General features: G+C 41.4%; 1 protein-coding gene across 3 annotated transcripts in view; it reads right to left on the bottom strand.

Annotated features, from left to right (window-relative positions):
• ARID5B (AT-rich interaction domain 5B) overlaps positions 1–24,427 on the bottom strand; it is a 213,128-nt gene that overhangs the window by 154,773 nt on the left and 33,928 nt on the right. For all 3 annotated transcript variants that reach the window (XM_069101850.1, XM_069101849.1, XM_069101851.1), the window contains one exon: positions 21,463–21,688. In XM_069101850.1, the coding sequence (XP_068957951.1) occupies positions 21,463–21,688 (226 nt within the window). The remainder of the gene's footprint in view (positions 1–21,462; positions 21,689–24,427) is intronic.

Below are 24,427 nucleotides of genomic sequence, written 5' to 3'. Positions count from 1 at the left end.
AGAGAGAGAGAGACAGAGAGAGAGAGACAGAGAGAGACAGAGAGAGACAGAGAGAGAGACAGAGAGAGGGAGAGAGAGAAGGGAGAGAAGAAGAAGAAGAAGTAGTAGTAGTAGTCGTAGTAGTCGTATCTGAAAGGATGATGTGGAAGAAAGATTAAACTTTTCCATGGAGCTCCAGAAAACAGACCTGGGCCTCAACAGTCGAAGTTCCAAGAAGTTCTAGAAGGAAGATAGAGAAAGTTGCTAATCATTATAGCTTTCCAGCAACGGAACTGGCTCTTGTGGTAAGTTATGTTCCATGAAATGACTTCACTAAAATAGGTCAGGAATGTTGTTTGTAAAGTCCCCACTAGCTCTAGAGAGTCTATGAGTCAGTGGAGGTAGAGATCTCTATGAACCAGGTTAGGTTGAGCTGCACAGAAAAGATGAAACTTAAACTGAGTCGAGCAGAAATTAAATCTAGGAAATCCAAGAGTAGACATGGAAAATGGTCCTCTTGTTGAGATACTGCAGAACAGACCAACACTGGGCACCTAGGTCATTCACTCCCTAACGAAATGCTTGCACAGGTAGGTATGTCAAGGCTGTGCCATGGCCATGCCACACTGCGTGGGGGCTCTTGGCACAAAAGCATCAGCCCTCCTTCCCCAAAGCTTTCTGAACTAGCTGGGACAAAATGAAGTCAAAGAAGACCCGGTTACTCTTGTAGTCTGGGTTGCCAATTTTGGCAAGAATTCCAGCTTGAAAGACTTCCCATGGTGTGACCTCTGCATCTTTCAAAGGCCTGAGATATTTCAGTGTGGGCATTCTCTCAGCTGATAGAGGGCCTTCTTGATCATTCCACACCCTGGTGGGCAGTTTCATGAGCTGACTGTGGCAATTACAAGTCACCTGGGAGTCAACTCTGAGATGAAACTCTGAACTTAGAGAGTTCATTTGGGACAGGCCAAAACTCAAAGCCTTCCCAGTTTAGAAGGGCCTTCCTACCACTGCTATGACCTTGGTGAACCCAGGAAAGCTTTAACCTTCATGCAACATATATGTATCATAAGTATATATGCATTACATATATATGCACACACCCACTTATATGTGTGTTCATGTATTCACATGCAATATAAATATATAAAGATAGACGCTAGCTCTGTGATGGTAGAATTCTGAGATGAAGAAACTCCCTCTGTCAAGAAATAGTGCCAGACCACAGAAGGGGTAAAGGACCTGCCCAGGGTCACACTCTCAGCATGTGTCAAAGGCAGGATTTGAACCCGAGTCTGTTTGGTTTGAAGTCTGGTTCTGGCTAGTCTACAATACTCCCTCTTGGACTAACAAGATTTGGAATCAGAAAATAACTTAGAGACCTATTGGTTCAACCTCCTTATGCTATAGGCCTAGAGAGATTACATGGCTGGTTCATGTTCCATGGTCCCACGTGTCAGGGTCAGGTCTCTATTCACCATGCCTGCCTCTACACACATGAGAGTGACACATGGTGAGGTTTCCATCCTCACCAAGGATGTTCAAAGGAACTGTAGGTCTGAAATGTGTCCATTTATATCTATCATCTCCCTTGACTGAAGTCTGGGCAAGGGTCATAAAACGATGAAAAATGTTCTGTCCCTTTGGACTGCCAAAAGCTAATCATTAGCCATCCGTCTGTAATGTTTACCTGTAGAGTACATTACTTTCACATGTTTCTTCAGGGGGACTAACCCTTAGGATCCCCCTCTGCCCAAAAAAAGTCCATCACATTGCTCACTGGCCAATGATCTCTGGGCCCAGGGCACTGGGTGACCAAGGAAAGCCACTCGCCTTATATTTCTATTATTGCTGTAATTTGGCACTGGCATAAACTGCCTCTCAAGTCCCTCAATCTGGCTGCTTTCCATAGGCAGCATGTACCCCTAGCTTGTGCAAACCATTTACTCCTCTTTGGGCCAAATGTAGGAAAAGAGAGAATGAAAACAGAGTGGGTGTCCCAGAAATCCTTTATTAAGCTCTGATGTTTTATAACGTCTCTCTCTCCTCCCTCAAAAAAAAAAAAAAACCCACCCCCAAAGCACCATCACAGCTCAAAATAATGTATTTTTTTTCCTCTGCATCTTCAACTACGCTTGTTTGCATTTAAATATGCTTATGTAAACAAGGTGTTGGACTGTGGGGAGATTTTCTAGTCACCAAGTATTCGAGAGCTGGAGTGAAGCTATTCAAAGGACGAAGTATTCAATTCCTTAGGCCAGATGCTAGTATAAATATGAAACTGTGTTCACACTGCAGATGAAACTATTTTTAGATGGTACATTCGAGCAGAATGTGACTTCGATGGTTCTTGAAGCTCTTTTCTGCTCAATGTCCTAAGGAACACTGGCAGGGTGCTACAAAGGCCTCTGAAACCCTCATTCTCAAGCGCTCTGGCCCCTCTAGGCCACAGCATGACCCTAAATCAGACTGCGGGGATTTGACTCTGCCCCCTCTCACCCCCAAAGCTGGGATTTTTATGTGACATCAACTATTCAAAATATATTAGCTGTAATCTAAAGAGGATTTTAAGGATAAATAATGTATAAAAAGCATCCCAGACTGAGGGCAGTCATCGGGAGTGTGACTGCTTACAGCTTGGCATTAATAACGGAAAGATTTTGGGGCCGATCCCTTCATGGATTGATTCTTTTCCAGCATCTACAAGAGTGGGCAAAGTCGGCGTTTAACAACAATAACAAAAACAGCATTTACACAGCACTTGAAGGTTGGCCAAGGACTTCACAAATATCCTCATGTCTATCCGTTGAGCCAGGTGCTATTACTATTTTATAGGTTGTAAAACTGAGGCTGAGAAAAGTGGATCGTGGGGTGGCTAGGTGGTGCAGTGAATAGAGCACCGGCTGTAGAGTCAGGAGGACCTGAGTTCAAATGCAGCCTCAGACACTTAACATTTACTGGCTGTATGACCTTGGGCAAGTCACTTAACCCCAACTGCCCTGCCTCCCCCCCTCCAAAAAGCAAAAAAAATTTAAAAAGTGGATTGACCTACTCAAGGTCACACAGCTAGGAAGGATCTGAGGTAACACTAGAATTCAGGTCTTCTGATTCCTAGGCCAGTGTCCTACCCACTAGATGAAGAAAGCTGCCTGAATGCACTGACCAGGACAGAGTATGGTGGCCAAGAACATGGTGGAGGTTCCAACAGGCCCTGCTTAGGCTCTATGTACTTGGAGGTATAAGGACATAGAGGGGGAGGGGACCTCAGAGGTTTTCTCATCCAATTTCCTCATTGGAAAGGGGAGAACATGGAGGCCCAGAGAAGAGGAATGGTTATGCCAGAGTCACAAAGGGATTAAGTCACTTGTTACAGGATGCGCCCCCAGATGTTCTGAATACAGTCAGTGCCTTCCCCACTGTACCTTCAGCCTCTGCTTAAAACCACCTGCTAGGATGAGGGCATTACACTGCCCAACACCGGCCTTGGGGTTGGCTACCTAGCAGGTCACAGCCTCCTGCCTGTGGGAGCACCTGCGCGAGGTTATCATAAAGGGTTTGAGGGACACGCACCCAAATTGGGATAGTCTCATTCTCACTTGATTGAAAAAGGATCTTCCTTTCTATGAATCAAGGCCTGGCTGCCCACAGAACCTTTGAATTTCTTCATCTTGCATCAGAGGGTGGGAGGTAGGGCTGTCAAAACCAGAGTTTCATTGTTTTCCCCAAATCAGAAATAGCATTTAAAAAACATAAAAAATAACAGCACCATGATGCCCGAAATGGAGAGGAAAGTGGCCTGGTCATCGTCTGCCTCTTTTCTCTTTTAGAAGCATCCTTCAGAGGAGGGGAACAGGACATGAAGGTGCTGACAGGACAAGAGAGAACATTTTCTTTCTCTTTAATTGTATTTTGGATTTGTTAGGAGATCCATGCATGATCTAGGCCGAGGGGCTATTCTCCCCTAGACAGACATGCCGAACTCCCACTGGCCCTAATGGGAATGAGAAGCACGTCTCACCAAAAGAATAGGGCCCTAAAACTGTAGCACTGTGAACAAGGCTGTAAATATTTCTCAAGGTTCTGGTAACATTAGAAAGCACTTCAGTTCTGCTCAGGGTTTATTATGATATCACCAAATCCCTTCTATGTATTTATAGCCCTGTAAGACACAATTACCAATCATTTGCACTGTGTCCATAGAAATGCTTTTTTGGCATCTTAAACACAGAACTGATACTATTAGCGGCCGGATTAAGGGACTGTCCGTGAATGGGGAAAATTTATTCTAGCAGAGATTCTAGGAGTTCATTCGTCAGATATTTTATGCCACTGTTCTCTTTTAATGATTCATTTACCTTCAGTAATATTTGTATTCTGAAATGCAGTGTCTAGTCCACAGTGCCATGCTTGGCTGAATTATCTTTCTCTTTCATGTCATAACGAAGTCGACCAGTCGAAAAAAAGATGGCCTTTCGTACTCTGCCGGAATAATATTGCCTGCCAAGCATATCCAGACCCATTTCTCAAACCACATGTAATGCTCTGACTACCAACGTGCTCATAAAATCATTAACAAGCATTTTAAAGGAGGCATGCTATCCATATTTCAATGTTTGGACCAGCCCATTCCCAGACACACTTGGGCTCCTATAGCTTAGGCAATGGAACCCAGATGGGAGTGTCCGCCTTCATTTCCCGTGTACTCCTTTTATATAAAATTCATTTACCTTCACCCACTTCAAACCTGAGGCCCAGGCAAAGCATCTGTCCCACATGGGCCCTTCCAGCATTTTAGAAAGAGCAAGCCGAGAGAGTCTATGCTTCCCAAGAGATCTCACACCAGAAAATCATCTCCAGCCATAAATTTTTTTAAAGGAACTAATTTTATATGGTCCTGAGTTTTATAAACTAATGGAAATGAAGTCTACATCAGGGTAGTTATCGCCACGGCTGCACCCATGGCCCTTTCTACCCCAGGTGGTGGAAAAGAATATCAGAATGTCACCAAATACAAAACATGCCCAAGTTTGATCTGACAATCCTTAAAATTTCATGCACCATCAAATAAGGAACCAAAAAACTTTTTAAAAATCTGAGTTAACAACCAGAGAGGTAACAAGTAGACTGTAGAGTGAAAAGCCCCTCTAGAAATACCTTGAAGCCCTTCCATAGGCCTGTGGTCTCAGTAGTCATGAGGATCATAGGTCCAGAATTAGGAAGGATCACAGGACAGAGAATTCAGGCCAAAAGGGAATTCAGAGACTATCTCATTTTAAAGATAAAAAAAAATGGAGGCCAGAGGGTCATTACCTTGGCCCAAGGTCACATAGGACTTCGGAGGTTTTCCAGTCTCGATTTACAGGTGAGGAAACCGAGGCCCAGGGAAGTGAAGTGAGTTGCCAGAGCTGGAATTCAATGACTCTAGGGCCAGCGATCTTCCCACTGAACCCTCCTGCTACACCATTCTAGTGCTGCCTTACTTGGGTGGCCATCCTCCTGGCCAAGGCTCTAGGACCCAGGCCCTGGGCTCCATTCACTCACACTTCTGGATCCTGCTTCCCAGCTCCTTGAAGCCTTTCTTCAGAGTCTGCCCTTCCCCCTGGCTGCTGCCCCTCTGCCTACAGATATGTGGGGGTACCCCAGGCTGAAGGAAGGCTCCACCAGGCCCATGACAGGGATCATAAAAGGTTGTAGGGAAGGTGGGAACATTATGGGGAGGGGGACAACCTTAGTTAGTCCACTAACCTAGACAACCCATGAGCATTCTCCTTTCTTCTGGCCTCTGTTCCCTGGACCGTGACTGCCTTGGCTGCCTGTTGCCACCTTCCAGAAAGCTCTCCCATCTCAAACAGCTGCTTCTCCAGGGCGGTCCATCCATGATGGGCCATGCCACAGACACCCATTCACTTCTTGAAGCAGCCCCACTACTTGAGGTCTTCACTTCTACAAATGTCACATTCCACATTTCATGCTTCTATTTGCTTATCAGCCTTGGAATGTAAACCCCCTGAGGGCAAGGACCATGCTGAGGCAGCTAGGCTACACAGTGCTGAGCCTGCAGTTAAGAAAACCTGGGTGGATCCTGCCTCAGACACTGACTAGTGTACGGCCCTGGGCAATGACTTAACTGCTCTGTGCCCTAGTCTCTTCATCTGTAAAATGGGGATAATAACAGCATCGACCCGGCAGAGGTGTCCTAAGGCTCAAATGAGACAACATGTATAAGGTCCTTTGCAAATCTTACAGAGCTAAATGAACACACATTATTATCCCTTATTTAATGATAACTAGATGTATCCTGTATTCTCTCTCCCATGGCGCGTTGCATGGTCCTTTGCCCATTCAGACCTGAATGAATTTCTCTTGAACTGAATTAAAAATGTTAAGTCTTGGTAAAATTCTATTACAAAATAATCACAGAGTAGGGAGGGGCCTCAGGGACCATTTAACCCAACGTTCTGCTTTTATGGAAGAAGTCGAGGCCCAGGGATGTCAGCAGACCTGCCCAAGGTCACACCCAGATCCCCTGATGCCCCTTCCATCATACCATGCTGCTGCTCCTGACAAAATGCATTTTCAAAGGTCCTTGAAGTAGCGAGCCTTCCTGAGATGTTTAAAAGAGGAAACCATCAATAAAAAAATGTAATTTATCTAATTATTTTAGGAACACATGCCCACTGCGAAATGTAAACCCTGCCACTGATGCTTGCCACCTAAACCTAAAAGAGAAATGAAGGAGAACAGAGTCTCTCTGCCCTCCTCCCAAATGCCAAAATACAAATCGAATCCTGCCCCTCTCCCTACATTAAAGAGCCACCTCAGAGGTGAAAGGTCAGTAGGTGGCCCCCTTCTTTAGTGTTCTTTATTGTCCCTTTCAAACCTTCCTCACTAAGGTGAATGAGTGAATTAGATCATCTGTCTTCCCAGTCACAGAAAAACTGAACAAGAAGGAAACACGGTCAAATCTCGATTAACGGAAATGGTCAGAGGAATGATTATTCTTCCTTTGCTGATGGTCAGCTGCAAACTCCTTTTTGTTTCAACTCTTGCTGAAATAAGTATATTAATATGTATACTTAATATACATAATATATAATTTATACATAATATAATTAATATATGTAATATATAATTAATATGTAATATATAATTAATATATACTAAGTATAGTACAATGCACCTATCTGACCTTTTTTTTTTTTTTTCCTGAACTGCATTCTCAAGGTCATTATTCTAAACGCCAGTTTTCACTGCAAAGTCTTCTAAATACAGAGAGCAGAAGAGATGTAGTAGAATGTCATCTGGTTCCAGGTGCTGTTTTTGACCAAAGTCCTTGAGAGCAACATGTTTTCCTAGGAGAAAGAGACATCTAACAAAAACCCAAAGATGTCTAGAAAGTCCAACAAAATGAGGTTCCTGGTGTAAAGAATGCTGATGGAGATTTTTAGTATATTCTATTTCATCATTATCTACCACAGAAAAGAGTGCTGTGTAGCACTGGGTCACAGGAGAGGGGGGCACAATCCAATAACTTGGCTGAGTGCCTATTATAGTGTGGCTGTTAAGGTTAGACTACCTCTCATAAGAAAATCACGAATGTGTCTGAAGAAATGCCCTAGATCAGTTGAGGGTTGTGGTGAATAGTACAACAAACTTCAGTCACTGGAGTCTCCTTCTTTAATTTCATCCCATAGTAAGAGTTTACACTTACATAGTACTGTAAGGTTAACAAAATAGTTTAAATATATTATCTCACATCATCCTCACAAAACCCCTAGATAGCTACTATTATTATCCCCATTTTACAGATGAGGTATCTGAGACTGAGAGAGGTTAAATAACTTATCCAGGGTCATACGGCTAGTAGGTGTCTGAGGCAAGATTTTGGACTCAGTCTTCCCAACTCCAATACCCACACTCAATCTCTGTGCCACTTAGCTGCCACATGTAATGACGCTACATGGAAAAATCTCAATCACCACAAAAAGGCAGTAATAAAAATGGTACAAGTGATCATCTACTCCTTAACTGGCAAATGACAAACTGTCACACATTAATGAGTTAAATGTTACTGCACTATAAGAAATGACAAATACAAAGAATTCAGAGAAGCATGGGAAGATTTATATGCACTGATGCAAGGTCAAATGAGGCAAATCAGGAAAATAACAACAAAGATTAAAGTGAACCAAGTCTAACTACATGAGCAAGTTTGGTGCTAATGGAGGTAAGAAGAAATTCCTCTTCCTCCTTTCTAGGCAGAGGTGGTAACCTATGGCTATTGGACATCCCATATACTGCCAATTTTATCTGATATGATGCTTTCCCTACCTCTTTTAAAAATTATTTGTTATAAGGGATGGCTCTCTGGGCAGAGAGGGCAGAGGGTACTACATGAAAATAAAGCCAGAGATACAAATAAACCTTTTTGTTTTGAAAGAATGTTCATCTAATTTAAGGAAATTGGCTTGACAGGGCCTGATAAATAAAATAAAAAAATAAAACTGTCACTAGGCCAAAAGTCAAGATTTTCAAAGAGTGACTTGACCCATCCTTGTCTTTGGAATATCTTGGTGCCTTTCTTTGACCACAGGTTAAACCTTATGGTCTCGGTATAAAAACAGTGGCTCTGGGCATATTCAGAGCAATTACACTTTAAGACTCACAAGCCAAATCTAAACTATTTATTTTTAGGGCCTAATTCATATCCTTCTAATCCTTTATCAGTGGGTATGGAAAATCTTCTCATTGAGCAGTATCTTGGCCGCCATCTCTCTCTTCTGAACTAGAGCAAAATCCCCTCCAGCACATTTCCTCAAAGTGGGGGATGTTCAGCCTCAGTTTTGTCATCTGCTAAATAGGAGCGAAATAAAAGCATCTCATTCCCCAGACGGTGGTGGGGAATCAAACGTATGCCAAGTCCGTGGCAGACCTTAAATGCTACATTAATTCTATCTACTGTTGTGGCTGTGCTGCCATCTTCCTGTTAGCTCCTCTGCTCTGGATGCGGACCTCAATGAGCACTCTAGCTTTCTGTCATATCGCCCTTCCGATCGATGGGAGCACAAAGACCAGACCACAAAAGCGCTCAAGTCGCTGTCATCCGAGACGTTATACACTCAGTGACAGAGAACAGACCTGGGACTTCACCACTCTGACAACTCCCAGTGAGGAAACTCCCTCTGCCAATGAAGACCAACACCCCCTCTGCAGATCAGAGGGGGCTGCCTGACGCAGAAGTGCCCGTCTGTGCCCACAACATTCCCCAGTGTGGCCCAAAGCAGATCAGCTCCTACCTGATTTTAATGTGATATCGATAAGATACAATAATATGTATTGATAAGAAAAAAAAATCTACAAACACGTGTGGTTTTCTAAGTCACTGCATGACCTTCAGGGATCTTTAGTGGCCTAGGTCTCTGTTGCAGTTTGATGCCACTGGTCTAGAGCATTCATAGGCTAATTAAGTGATTTGCCTAGGGGTACAGAGTCAGTATGTGTCATAGGCTGGACTTGAATCATTCAAATAAACATAGGGCTTTAAACTTTTGTTGTTGTTCAACTCTCTACCATGTTTCCCCGATAATAAGACACTGTCTTATTAAATTTTTTGGAAAGAAAAACACCAGAGGGCTTATTTTCAAGGGAGGGCTTATGTTGTCCTGCCTCAGCTCTCCTCCGCGGCACTGCTCTCAATGGCGCCAGCAAGCAAATCAATGGGGAAGAACAGGATGACGCGCTCACTGCTGCAGCTCTGATTGGATGCAGCTTGGAGCGTGGCGTGCGTTTCACGGGATGGGGGAGGGGGACGGTGCATACAGAGGGTACCGTAATGTAGCGTGTAGTGCAGGGAATCACCTTCACTACAGTAGCAATCTCAATAGGGCTTATTTTCGGGGGAGGGCTTATTTTAGAGGAATCTTACACAGTAAGGGGAGGGCTTATTTTCGGGATAGGTCTTATTATCGGGGAAACACGGTATGACTCAATTTAGGGATTTCTCGGCAAAGATGATGGAGTGGTTTGCCATTTCCTTTTTACAAAGCTCATTTTACAAATGCGGAAACTGCGGCAAATAGGGTGGAGTGACCTGCCCAGGCTCACACAGCTAGTTAGTGTCTGAGGCCAGATTTGAACTCAAGTCTTCCTGATTCTAGGCCCAGCACTCTATACATGGCACCACCTAGCTTCCCAGATTTTCTAACTCCAACTAAAGTCCTTTCTAAGTGATACTCATATGAGTAGGCCAAGGAAGAATCCAACAAACTTGGAAAGGTAGTATGGGTTAGTTGAAGGAGCTTTGGGCTTGAAGTCAGAGTACCTGGGCTTAGATCGTGCCTCAGTTATTTCCTCCCTGTGTGAAACCGGCAAAGTCACTCACAGAAGCCTTAGAAAATGAGGGGATCTGACTGAACGACCTGCCGGCTCCCTTCCAGGCCTAAGGTGACGATCCTAACATAACAGGAAGATAAACGGAATAGAGCTGCCTTCCCACAGATGGCCAAAGATGTTTTCAGAGAAGGAGAAGACCTCTTAGGACACTGTCATTAAAGTTTATATGGCAGACCATTGGCAAGAGCCAACCTGAAGGGAGCTTTGATTTGCTTTTTAAAAAAATTTTAGTTTTTAAAAAACTTTTTAAAAATTATAATAAGTAGGTGGTACAGTGAACAGGGCACTGGCCCTCGAGTCAGGAGGACTGTTCAAATCCAGCCTCAGACACATAACTCTTACTTGTGACCTTGGGCAAGTCACTTAACCCCAATTGCCCTGCCTTCTCCCCTCCAAAATGCAAAAGAAAAAAAATTACAATAAGTAATATCTGTTATTCTTGGGATCATTTCCCTCAGCCACTCCCTGACATAATCTGGCTGTGGAGGTATGGCGGTTGATGCAAAAAGCAACATTTTAGCATGACCCATGTGCTTTCCTAGCTGGAAAAATCCACAGGCTCAAATGAGAATAATTTTTAGGTGGATAATCACCAGGGCCATGAATCCAATTCAATTCAGCAAATACTTATGATGAAGCCAATAGCTAGCATTTGCACAGCATTTTAACAACCCTGGAAGGTAGGTGCTGTTATCATCCCTATTTTAAGGATAAGAAAACAGATGAGGAGAGAAATGAAGTGACTTGTCCAGGGTCATGCAGCTCACAGTCTTGCTGAGCAAGAAGAAGAAAGATATTTTACAGGTGATAGTACTCAATGATAATCACATTATAATATAATATAATGCAATAATATTATGATATAATACAATATTATATTGTACTGTAATGTAATAATATTATACTATAATGTAATATTATATTGTACTATAATGTAATAATATTATCCTATAATATAATATTATCCTATAATGTAATATTATAATATTATATTGTTACTATAATGTAATAATTAATATACTATAATGCAATATTATACTATAATATTATAATATAATGTAATGATATTATAATAATATTAAAGCATGGCAGATTGAAAGTAACACAGCAGTGGGTGTCAAAAGATCTGGGCTACGCATTAGCTCTACAAACATGGGCAGATCATGGTTCCTTGGGGCCTCAGTTTCCCCATCTATAAAATGAGAGGGATGGATCATATGATCTCTCATGTTCCTTCAGCTCTAAATATATATATGAACCATATGCATATACATATATGTATAAACACACACATCCACATATGAACATATGTGTATGATGCATATATATAGTTTGGTTAAGTCTGTGGTTGTCCAAGTGTTAATATCATCTTTAAAAAGAGGCAGACAGAGGCAGTGATGGCCAAGTAGTTCAGAGAGCAGGTTGAGTGAAGGGGAGTTAGACCCAGGAGGGACCTCAGAGGCCATCTAGTCCAGTTTCCTCAGTTTTGAGTTGAGAAAACTGAGGCCAGTGATAGCAAAATGACTTGCCTTGGGTCACACAGGCAGGACTGGAACCCTCTAGATTCAGAACTTCAGGACTCTGCCATACTTAAAATTCACTGTAGTCTTTCCCAGAACATAAAATTCTGCTCCTTAAGGAAGAAATGCTAAGGAACTAAAGGCACCTGGGTGAGTTGTGGCAACAAAAGGCAGGGCCTGAGCACAGGGCTGAGAATCAGGGCAGGGTTCTAGCCTTTGTCACTAACCAGTCTCATCACTCTGGCCAAGTCCCATCTGAGAGGCCCTCTCTGGCCTCAATTTCACCTTTTGTAAAATGAAGGGATGCCATTCAATTCAGAGAACCCTTGGTATTTGGAGAAGATAGCCTCAGAGGTCCCTTTCCTGGTCTAAGACCCTCTTCACCACCCTCACCAAACAGGTAATCTCTCTCATGTCAAATCTATCTAGCTTGTTCAAGAAAGGGGGAGACAGAAACAGTCAGCACACCAATTAAGGTACAATAAATCAACCAATCAAAAACATTTATTAAGCTTCTAATGTATGCCAGGCATTCTAGCACTGGGGACACAAAGGAGGCAAAATCAGGCGATGCCCCCAAGGAGCTCACATACTAACACCTAAATACTTAGGTTGGGTAAGTGAAATGGAGTAGATGAAAGGTGGTCTCAGAAGAGATAGCACGACCAGCACTGGCGGAATGGGGCAAGGCTCCTGCAGAAAGTGGCTTGGGAGCTGGGACCTGAAGGAAGCCAGGAGGCAGAGGGGAGGAAGGAGAGTCAGAAGCCTCTGAAGGAAGCAGGGAGTCCTGTGCCTCGACCACCACCACCTGCAAGCAGACCAAGTCCCAAGCCTGAGACACTTGTCACCAGTGGGCAAGGGCTGTGCATCTGATATCCCAAGGCACATTCGGAATTCCTGGGGCCAAATCTCCTGGTCAAGCAGGATCAAATGTCCACCATGACTGCTGAGTGACCAGAAAAGGGAGGGGGGACATGCTGGCAACAGATGGTTTGCAGGGCTCTAAAGGCTTAGGAAGGTTCATTCTCGCCCAAGAAAATCAAATAAACACCAGCTGAAAAAAGGGTCAGAGAAATCTCAAATATGCTAAGGTTAGTAATGTTCTCTGAAGCTTAGTCATTTTTAAATGCTCTGCCTGTTGCCTTGACTTTATTAAGGGAAGTTTCAGAGCATGTAGTTGTTCTCTATATATGACTAATCAGATTTTATCCAGTGGTTTTAATGATGCTAATGTGAAATAGCTGAGTTGGTTTATTTGAAGTAGTGCTTACATACATGGTCATCATTCCAAATCTCTGGTGCTATCAGAGGTGGGAGAGGGAAAGGGCTAGGTGTGCTGGCACCCCCCCCCCCCCCCAGGCAAGCATCATCACCGGCCCTTCTTCTTGGACAAAGGTAATGCCAGCCCACTCTCTCTACAGTTCTCTAGGTGGCAATACTGTAAAATCAACCAGGTCCAAAATAGCTATGCCCCAATTTAAAAACAGGCCTGCACACAGATGCCAAGTGAATTTCTAAAAACCCGAATTTGGCACACACGCCCATCACGGGAGAGATGAGCTCCCATGCAAGATTGATCTGGTCCTTAAGTATCTATGAGGTCATAAAAGACTTAGACTAAATCAGCTGGTGGGCTGAGGATCCCTGAAGGGCTGTGGTGCTATTGTAAGTGGACCTTGAATCCATTGGAACCAGCCAAACATAGTTTTCCTTAGCTTAATTTAGCTTTAAAGCAACAGGCATGCCTGCATGACTAGTTTTCAAATGTATGTCAATGCTGTTGGGATTGGTACAAATTAATTTTAAAACACTGTTGAAATCACAGTAGCTTTTATTTTTAGGTAGAGAAATATTTTTAAGTCAATGGATACTAATAATGCAGCCACTAATCATGTGAGAATCTGCAAGGCTTTTTGACATTTAAAAAAAAGGGGCATCATAGGAAGGAATGTTGGGAGTCACTAGCTGTAGTCCAGTCATTTTAGTCATATCTGACTCTTCATAACCCTATGTGGGGTTTTCTTACTAGAACTTTGCCATTTTCTTCTCCAGTTCATTTTTACAGATGAGGAAACTGAAGCAAACAGGGCTAAGTGACTTACCCGGGGTCACACAGCTACTACATATCTGAGGCCATATTTGAACTCAAGTCTTCCTGATGCTTTGTGATTTTTTTCCACCTTTTTTTAAGAGGACAATTGGGGTTAAGTGACTTGCCCAAGGTCACATGACCAGTAAGTGTTAAGTATCTGAGGCTGGATTTGAACTCAGCTTTTCCTGACTCCAGGACCAGTGCTCTATTCACTGTGCCACCTAGCCACCCTGTGCTTTGTGATTTTCTACAGACCTCAGGGAAGGAGAAACCACAGTGGGTTCATGTGGTCTAGGACGTCTCTGTGGACAAGCTGTAGCATTTGGTCAGACTATTACAAACAAGAAGATGAAGATAGGCGGAGGGAAGGGAATGGTATTCCAGAAGTAAGCAAAGGCTTGGAGGGGAGGAAAATTCAGGATGACTGGAATAGAAGCTTATGGAGAGGGGAGTGAGACATAAAGCTGGGAAAGCACATTATGATTACATTGTGGCGGGATTTAGATTCAAAGCAGTGGGATGGAGAGGGAGAAATACTGGACTAAGTGTAAGGAGAGCTGACTGTGAGGCATCATTCTCTTTCTAACTGGTTGTATGACCTTGGGAAAGTCATTTCCAACTTTTCCAGTACTCCACTATTTCCTTACCTGTCAAATGGGGGTGGGGGAGATCACCATTAGATCTTCCACCTATCTTCCACCCCTAACTCTTAACTCTAGAACTTCACCTCAATTATTACGCCAATTTACTAAAGATTTTGGAGCAATCAACCAATCAATCAATAAACATTAATATCATTTACAATGCCAGGCACGGGGCTATGCAAGGGAGATATCAAGACAGTGTTATCTTTGGAAAATAAAATGGAAGTGTCCCCAGGGCTAGAATACAGAGAAGCAATCAATCAAACAATCAATATTATTAACATTTATTAAATACCTACTGTGCACCAGGCAATGTGCTAAGGGTTGGGAATACAAAAAGAGACTCTCAAGGAGCTTACAATCTAACGGTGGGGGAGACCAACATACAAACACAAACAAAGCTAGCTACAGACAGGATAAATAGGAGAAAATTAACAGAGGGAAAAAGGTACTAGAATTAAGAGGGGTGACAGAAGGCTTCCTTAGAAAGCAGGACTTTAGATAGGACTTAAAGAAAGCCTGTGCAGAGGAAGGAGAAACAAAAAAGAAATGGGGTGCTGGCCAACTGTTTTTTAAGGACAGACATGGCTACAGGCAGTGCAGCAGAGTGGAGAGGGAGCTAGCTTTTGAGTCAAGGAAACCTGGGTTCAAGTCCTGCCCTGGAGATTTCTCACACACACACACACACACACACACACACACAAAAGTGAGGTGATCCTGGATAAGTCACTTAACCTCTTCAAACCCCAAGCATTGCCCATCCCCACCACCACCACCCCCAACGTCTCTAGGTTGGGCAGAAGACACCACTGTGCATTGTTAGAAGGGAATTCTTTATACTGATGAAGTCAAAGATCTAGAGTTTTGTTTTTGTTTTTTAAAGGCTGTGGACTGGAGCATCCTACCTCAGCCCATCTCACTTTCAGCACTCAGTGGACCCACAGAGAACAAAGTCATGGAGGAGGGGCACATAAAACCAGCAGCAACATTTACTTAGCACCTATTCAGCATAGGGCATTTTATGAAACCTTTCTGAGTCTCTGCTGCTTTTTCAGAGGTAGCCTGTCCTAAGTAAACATATTTATAGAAAGGAAAGGGTTTGAAAAGAACACCAATCACCAACCCCACCCCCCCTTTCCTATCTTCAGCAAGCTTAAAATATACCACCAACTCCCCACTGGACAGATGATCTCTGACATTTTGGAAAATGCCTATTTGGGGTAAACCAGACAAATTAAAGTGCTCTAAAAAAATGAACAAGCTATTTGGAGGAATCAGGGTCAATACTAAAGATATCAAGAATGATTAATTTAAGTTGAATATCAGTGTGTAAAGCCCTCCTGAAAAGCAAGAGTCCCATGAATTATAAATGTATTATACAGTGCCTGAATGAATACAGTCACCATCTGAAGATGATGCCACAGACCAGACATTCTTAACTTTTTTGGTGTCATGGCCTTCTCAGCCAACGTGGGGAAATCGATGGGCCCTTACTCAGAAGAATGTTTTTCAAATGCTAAAATAAAATGCATAGAATTTCAAAGGAAACCAATTATACTGAAATGCAATTATTATTATTATTTTTTAAGTTCATGGATCCCAGGTTACGAACTCCAGCTACAGAACCATAGGCAGTGACATCAACAAGATAAAGGCAAAAGACAAATATTTTCTGATCATGATAAGTAAGAGAAGAAAAATAAGGGAACTGACATCATGCTTCACTCCACCTCCACCTTTAGGAAGGGAAGTGTTGCCAAATCAAGTTTCATTTTTCAAAGTATTTGAAGCACTGAGTCAATTTTCTGGGCAGGATGATATTAGAGTTTTCCATGGAAATCATATAGATTTAGCAACGCCCAAGCAAATCTGTACTGGAAACACTATTGACAGAGCCCATAAATGATGGCCCAGGGGGAACCAAGAAAATGTTGGCACAAAAGAGAAAATTAAGCTCATTTTCACATGGAAAATTGCCACACAAGTACTTCTGATAGATATATAACTTCATAGTGAATATTTTGGTGGGGTGGTAGGGGGTGGAGGAAGAAACTGCTGGCATCAAAATGTTTAGCACAAGAGCCCTACCCACATTCTCGAGAGCATCCGGATTGTGCAAAGCAGGGTAAGCAATGCTGTTAAAAATAATCGGGAACTAAAGTGATGAGGTATTAATGTTAAGTTCAGATTTCATCACAACAGATCTCTTTTCAAATGCAGAGGTCACCCAACAAGGGTTATGGTTAAAGCAGGTTTAATCTTTTTCTGTGTCCTGGACCTTCTGGGCAGCTGGATGAGACCTATGGACCCTTCTCAGAATAATATTGTTTAAATTCATAAAATAAAATATACAGCATTACAAAGAAAACCAATGATAATAAAACAACTATCATTTTTTTCTTTTTCTTTTTTAAATTCATGAACCACAGTTGAGAATCCCCGGTGGTTTAAGGCTAAAAAAAAAAAAAAAAGAAAAGGTATTAAAAATGTAAGAGAACATACGAAGTGACAGTGGCCTAGGAAAAACCTCTTCAACTGAGCAGAGCCCAAGATCTTTAGCAAATGACGTTTGGTTGTATCACCCCAAGCGGAAGAAGGGGGCCCCACAGTGTGGTCTCCTCATTAATTTGGGTCTTGTCCACATCAAACCTAGTCATCACAGGAGCCATCTGGCTGGGTTCTAGGTGTTGTTTGTTCATTTCCTATCCCATAAGGTGATCAGAAAGTACCCCCTAGGACAAGGCTTGGAGAACAGTGGGCTTCCCAAAGGACGTCAATGAAGTAAAAGGGTCGGGGTGTGTGGATGTGCCAACCACAACTGTAGCTTCAGGGGCATATGAAAAATCAGAATACACGTAACTTTCTTTTTGTTTCTCCTTCTTTCCTTTCTTCCTTCCCTCCCTCCTTTTCTTTCTTTCTTCCTTCTTTCCATCTCAACTAAGCTGGGCAAGCCTCAGAAATAGAAACTTACCCCAGAGAATCCTTCCCTAAGACTAAATTCAGCCATGCCCACACCCACTGCCGCCATCTTGGTTTCTTTTCTCAATTTCAGCTCAGACTCTTCTATCTTCTATTTCTCTTTCTAAAGACACATTTAGAGATGAAACCATCCATAACTGCCTATCCACAGACAGTTTGTGGCAGCATAATTGACAATGAGTCTGCTGCAAAAAAAATGAAAATGCCGTTTTAATAACCTTAGCCTAAAATACATTCTCTTGTATGCCTCAAAGGGTTTCAATAAAAAGTCAACCTGTAGAGACATATTTTCTTGGCTTAAACAACAATCCAAAGCATATAAATGTAGTCCAACTATAATGACATATTTATAGGCCAATAAAGCTTACACTGAGGCTCTCAGACCTCACTTAAAGGTGCTCTGTAAGAAACAGTATTATAGAAAATAATTTGAATTTATTTTCAAACTACAGCTGAAAGAATATTTAAAAATGCAAGTTTTCCATGTTTAAATGATTGTGTTTCTACAGTTTAGTTACTAAAATTTTGGAAAATGAAATAATTCCTCATCCACCAATTTCCCACTACCCTACCAAATAAGGGTATCAAGTCCACTTTATTACAAAAGCTAAGTATTGTAATTCTAACAACAAAAATAAATAACTAGAGGCCTCTGTAGCAAACGATTTAATCAGCCCAATTCTTCTAGAAAAACAGGTTCTTGTATTCATTATGCTTATGAATAATACATTCCTCAGCCATTCTATTTTTACATATTGTTATTTCTCTTTATTTTTTTTTTAAGAAACTGAATAAAAAAGTCAGAAAGAAGGGAGGAAAAGGCAGTTCATCAAATCGAATCTCAGTCTGGTTTTGTGCCGGACTCTGGGAAAAAAAGAAGCAAGAGGAGACAGAAAGCGCAATGAGGAAGACCCAGACTCTTTCTCGCTAAAGAACTTGGCCCAGTTCTTGGCTCTGTTCTTTCCCTTACCGTGATTTCGACCCATCATGGTAGGATTTTAAATGGAAACTTCAGAGATTTAAAGCAGTCCAACACAGACACAGGCAAACATCACCAAAAGTAATAGCAGGCAAGAGGGATGAGGTGAGGAGAATACCTGTTGTCATTTGAATCACAACAGTCAATGGAAGCTAGCTGAGTGTCTCTTTGCAGAGCAGAAATTGGTTGGCAGACAGAATTTGTAAGAACTCTCTTGTTTTTCCTATTCAGAAAGAGGCAGGAAGTGAGACGCACTAGGATTAAAGGGAGCTTGTTCTACCTAAGTGAACAGTCTGGGTTCTTTAATTAGATTTGTATGCTTTAACAGAAAAATCCATTCCTTAAAGGGCAATGTATTTATTTATTTATTAAAAAAAACCAAAACAGGATGAAATGACTTAGTAATTGAAGAAAAACACTCTGGAGTTTTCCTTTATCCCCAGAAAGGTGAGAAATGTCCATTTTTGCTTCCTTCCACCAGAAGGAAAAAGAAAGGGTCTTACATGTTTATACAATTCATCTCCTCTCTTTGGTAATACCAAGGAAAGACCTGTAGTGAGTATGTGAAGTGCCATTAACAATGTGGGATGGGAGGTGCTTTCAGCAGCCAGGAGAAAGGTAGATAAGAAAATCATTGTATGCAGAGAATAGAGCAGACAGCAAATATTTTGAAGTTGCACCCAGAGAAGGGAAAAAGCTGGGGAGAAAGTGCATTCTAAAGGTGTGGGGACAAGAATGGGTGCCTAGCAGATGACACCAGTCATCTCCTCCATAGAAATCCAGACAATGTAGACTGGAAAACCACAGATCAGAGATAAAAGGAAGCTCGTTACATTAAGGAAAGTTTTTGTTTCTCTTTGCACATTATTACCACACAGTGTGCATTCCAATTACAAAAGCCATGTCTTGAATTCCCCACAGCTCATACCAACTGAGTGGAATTTCTAGGCCCCAAATCCTATCCTTAAAGTGCATTCTGCTAAAAAAAATAATAATAATAATTAGTTCGAGTGAAAGTGACTCGCCACCCACCAGAGGAAGCATTCCTAACCAGCTTCTCTGGTCTTTGTTTTATCTTTCTTTGGACTAAACTGTAGGTCAGGTCAAATGTAGATATTCCAGGCTAATCCAGGGTCCAAATTCCTAAGGAAACATTTATTAAGTTCCTACTCTATCTTCAACACCGTGCCTTAATTAAAAGTACTTCAATCAAAAGGGTAGGTAAGGCATTTAAAATTTTTGGTGCCAAGCATGGTCCTTTGAAAAATGATCCTCAAAACAAAGCAATGGAGCTTTAAAAAAAAATGGAAATGAAAGAATAAAAACCTTAAATTATCTGCTACAGTGGAAGGGCTGAATTTTTTGTTTGTTTCCATTCATAATGCCTCGATTAAGAATAAACTCTGGTATAAAAATGCATCGGCTTCCTTATGAAGTACCAGCTACATATCCTCCTGTCTCCCAGGGGTTTCCTGCTGGTCTGTTTGTTAGTAACAGTATATTCCATCACACAGGAAAAAGGGGAAAAAAACAACCAGAAAAAAATAAAAAGATTTTTAGCTTTAAGGGAAACACAGAACAATGGTAGTGAGACTGGGCTGTGGAGTCAAAACCTCAATACAATTCGCGAGTCACTCAAAGTGAGAAGAAGAATGGGTCATAATGTCCTTGTTTCAAAGTTAAAAATCAGGATATAGAGATGCCCAGTCAAGAGACACACTCTGGAGCTTTGGAAGGAAAGATACTGGGTTAGCGACGTCCCCTAACTGTGTGGATACATATTTGTGCATATGCTGGACTTTCCACGGGAGCACTACACCTGAAAGATGAAGACTTCCATGCCTTCCAGCAGTTCAACCCAAACAGTGATCAAACATTAAGAAGTCTGCAATAATTAAGCTGACTGCCAAGAAGCGGAAAATACGGCCAGTTCTGAATGAAGAAGATAACTCTTCAGAAAATGGAGACCGTTCTCCAGACAGAGGGATTACTAACATGACGCACTTAAAAAAAATGTAGGTAATGTTTGATCAAAAGATAGCATGGTCTAGAGACACGAGCACCAGTCTTGGAGTCAGGAAGACTTGGGGTCAGGTCCCATCTCTTCTATGGATTTGCTATGGGACCCTGGGCAAATCATTCAGCTTTTAAGATCTAAATCGATGGAACTGGGTTTGAATTTTGTCTTGCCTACTTACTAGCTACATGAGACTGGACAAGTTGTATAACCTTTATGGTCCTTAAAAAGGTCCAGATTACGTTAGATAAGAGAAGGGATCAGACTAGATTAAGGGCTTTTAACCTGGAGTCTATAGATACACCAAAGGGTCTACGGATAGATTGGGATATGGATACGAATGGAAAAAAATTATATCTTTATTTTCATTTTAACTGCTAACTGAAATTAAATTTACCATTTAATTCAATTATGAATTAAAATACAACATTATTTTGAGAAAGGGTCCCTAGGTATCATTAGACTGCTAAGGGTTCTGTAATCAAAAAATGTTAAGAACCCCTACACTATCGATGATCTCCAAAATTTCCCTCCCCATTTACAATCTAAGATCCTCTGGCCGTATTCCTTAATTTTTGGTAGCTTCCATGGCAGGGAAGACACCATTTCACACAGTAGGCATTCACTAAGTGTTTGTTGTGAAGATTAGAGATGTGTTCCTGTGTCCATTTGTGTTTACGATCAACACCTAGATCTTGGGAAATATGTCCCAGTATGGCAGAGGGTTGGAGACTGGAAGTCTTTTTGGGCAGTTCCTAAAAAAAAAGTTAGCTCCCACAAACATGCCAACGGATAGGTACACATCCCACCACCACCTCCCATCAACATATGCCAGATTTAGGAATGGAATCTTTATTTACCAAGGTCTGCCTTTTCCTTTAGGACATCTTTGAAGTTCAGGCCACTGTTCAAGGTCGATTGCCTATATTTGAGCAAAGCTTCCTTCTGTCCATTCTTGCTCAATTCTTCAAGTTTTACTGGCCCAGCCCGAAGACCACACTTCCACTTGGAGAAATCTGAATGGGCCCACTTGACCAGGTCTTCAAGCTTCACGATTACCTTTTCAGAAACTGCAATAACTTCATCCTAAAAGCAGGTGTCAAAGAAGAAAACAAAATGTAATTTCCAAGTCCAAAGTGAATGGTACAACACAGTCCTAGCTGACATACCATTTGAACTGGGCAAGCTTTGCAGGAGTAGACCATAATTTGTGTGTGTGTGTGTGTGTGTGTGTGTGTGTGTGTGTGTGTGTGAGACGGGGGGGAGAGAGAAAGAAAGAGAGAGAGGGAGGGAGACACTGAGAGAGAGAGATTTTTCCTTCTGTATCAAAGAACATTCAATAACTCATTTTTATTTTTATGGCCTTTCAATGACACCATTAGCTGCTGACTTAGTGAAAATCATGTATGATCAAAAATACCGAAGAATATCAAGGCAGTAACCCTAATGGCAATTCTTAGTGTTGATTCTTCTGTGGATCCAAAGCCTTGGGTGAAAGCTAGCATTTTAGGTGCAATTAAACTACAAATGTAAAAAAAAGGAGGGCCAGATGACTAATGGTTAGCCAGTCCTCATATAAATGGACTAAGTAAATCTGGGATTCTTGGAACTCTGACTCACCAGAAAATTCCTATGTTTATGGTACATTTTCCCTTGGCTTATACACAAATATTGAATTTAACTTTTGTCCTAAAAATTAAATAAAACTGTGATGTAATCCCAAAAGAAATACTCCATAAATGTTATGTTTTTCCCACCGAACAAAACTTACACGTTCTCATGTTTCTTAAAATCTTTGTAAGTTGAGAAATGAACTGATTTTTTTTAAATGGGGGAAGGGGAAGCCCACGATTCTAAAAAAAAAAAAATGTTTAATCTTAGGCTCTCTTATGGAAAATGCATTTGAATTTTAAGTATATTTAATTGCTTCCAGGAAACAATCAACCCTTCTTGCTCAGAATGTATAAAGTAAGTTAATAAATCTCCCTGCATGTAACAGAATCTCCGCCCCCCCCGGCCAAGGATGAGTTGGGAAGGGTGTCAGAAGACAAATTCTCTGGTCTTAACTTAAATATTTGAAACATGTGACATTTCAACTTGAACTGACTCCTCTAACTTCTTTCCATTTCCCATTTCAGAAGAAAGCTTGAGCTGTGAAACCCTTTAGAGCCTGTGATATCTCTGCTATCAACATTTTTTCCACACAACAGAAAGATGTCTCTAGGTTGTTAAACAAAAGGCAGAGCTGATTCTGCCTTCCCCACCCTTTAAACACATTTACACACACATATATTACTCAATAAGAAACAAACAAACGAAAGGTTATTGAGATAAGCTCACCACAGTATGGACTCATAGCTTTAGAAAAAAGATGTCAAATTTTATTTTTCTTCATTCAATTCTAAACTGCTTTCTGAGCACAGTGTCTATTACACTGCAGCAAAACAATAAATATTTCATCAGAAATGAAATGTATGTTTGTGTGCTTGAAAAAAAAATAAACTTTTGTAATGGAATCCCTTTCCTTATCGCTATTAAGTATGAACTTCCGCTAAATGGCAGACAATGGAGACAGTGTTTTTATCTTCTGTTTATGAACATTTTTCAATACTTTGTAAACAATGGGGCATACTATAAAGGAGAATTTCAACGGATGATTTCATCCAATTTCATTACAGCATCCCCTTGAAATAAAAGATCTGTAGTTGCCGTTCATTTCATTGCTATTACATGGTGATTATTAAATGCCAGAATAAAAATTCAGGCTGGGTGGTGCATTAAAGCCGACTTCACAGTTCTTGGACAGAACACTGTGCAAGCCTTGTTTAGAATGCACGAGCAGATAATGAAGTCTCACAATATATCACCCTCAACATTAGAAAAATGTTTTCTAGCATCACTTGCCATAAAATATGGCTCCCCAGATCAGACATGTTGGGGGATAAGTGTTATTTTCAAATAGCCCTGGTATGATCAAATGATTATCATTCCAATTACCAGTTGCTTCAGATACTTTCCAAGAAATGGTGTGACTAGCTCTGGCTGGTATACAAGGCAAGCCAAACAAATCATTTATTAACCAAGAGAAAAATATAGCCCTTCTTCTGTCACTGGAGAATAAGCTCATTTTTCAAGATTCAACCCGGAGATTTTGGTGTCTCATTCTCATATATAGGCACACAAATCGACACAAAAATACCAGAACGCAGGCAACTCAGACACCCAAGCACGGTTAAACTGTGAAACCACTAGGCTATTTCATTGTGGATTCAGAGAAACTGGCCCTACCACATTGTCCAATGCCAACATTTAGAAGGAAAGAAAGAAACCTGATAAGGAAAACAAAGCAAAAAAAAGGGCATCCCACATCTACATACATGCACACATACATGCATGCATGAAGCGGTCCCAGGAAACATTATTTTCCAGACCCAAATTGCATGTTTAGTTTTATTATTCTGAGCGATAACCAACCCACAAAGGCAAGAGCTGACTCAGGCTGTTAATACTCTTCCAGTCCCTGGGTGAGTATGAACCTCCAAGAAAGGAATCTTAGCACACTCATCACACAATTACATTAGCCCTCAGCAAACCAGGTATTAGCCCTAGACAAATACTGCTGATGTACCTGAGTACAATACAAAGGGGACATGAAAAAGTCTGCATCGCTCTTCTAATAGGACACATTACCGTTTCATCAATGTGGACTGAATTCAATAAACATTCATGAAACATGATACATAAAATAGATGTATACATATGTGCATAGACACATGTGCATATATGTATGGGGAGAGACAGAGAGAGAGAATAGGTAATAGTGCA

This window comes from Petaurus breviceps, unplaced genomic scaffold (genome assembly GCF_028583685.1).
Source record: "Petaurus breviceps papuanus isolate PSGF00001 unplaced genomic scaffold, PetGlider_PUasm1.0 490, whole genome shotgun sequence".
NCBI lineage: Eukaryota > Metazoa > Chordata > Mammalia > Diprotodontia > Petauridae > Petaurus > Petaurus breviceps.
Note: the sequence above shows the minus strand (reverse complement) of the source record. Positions and strands in the feature narration are given on the sequence as shown.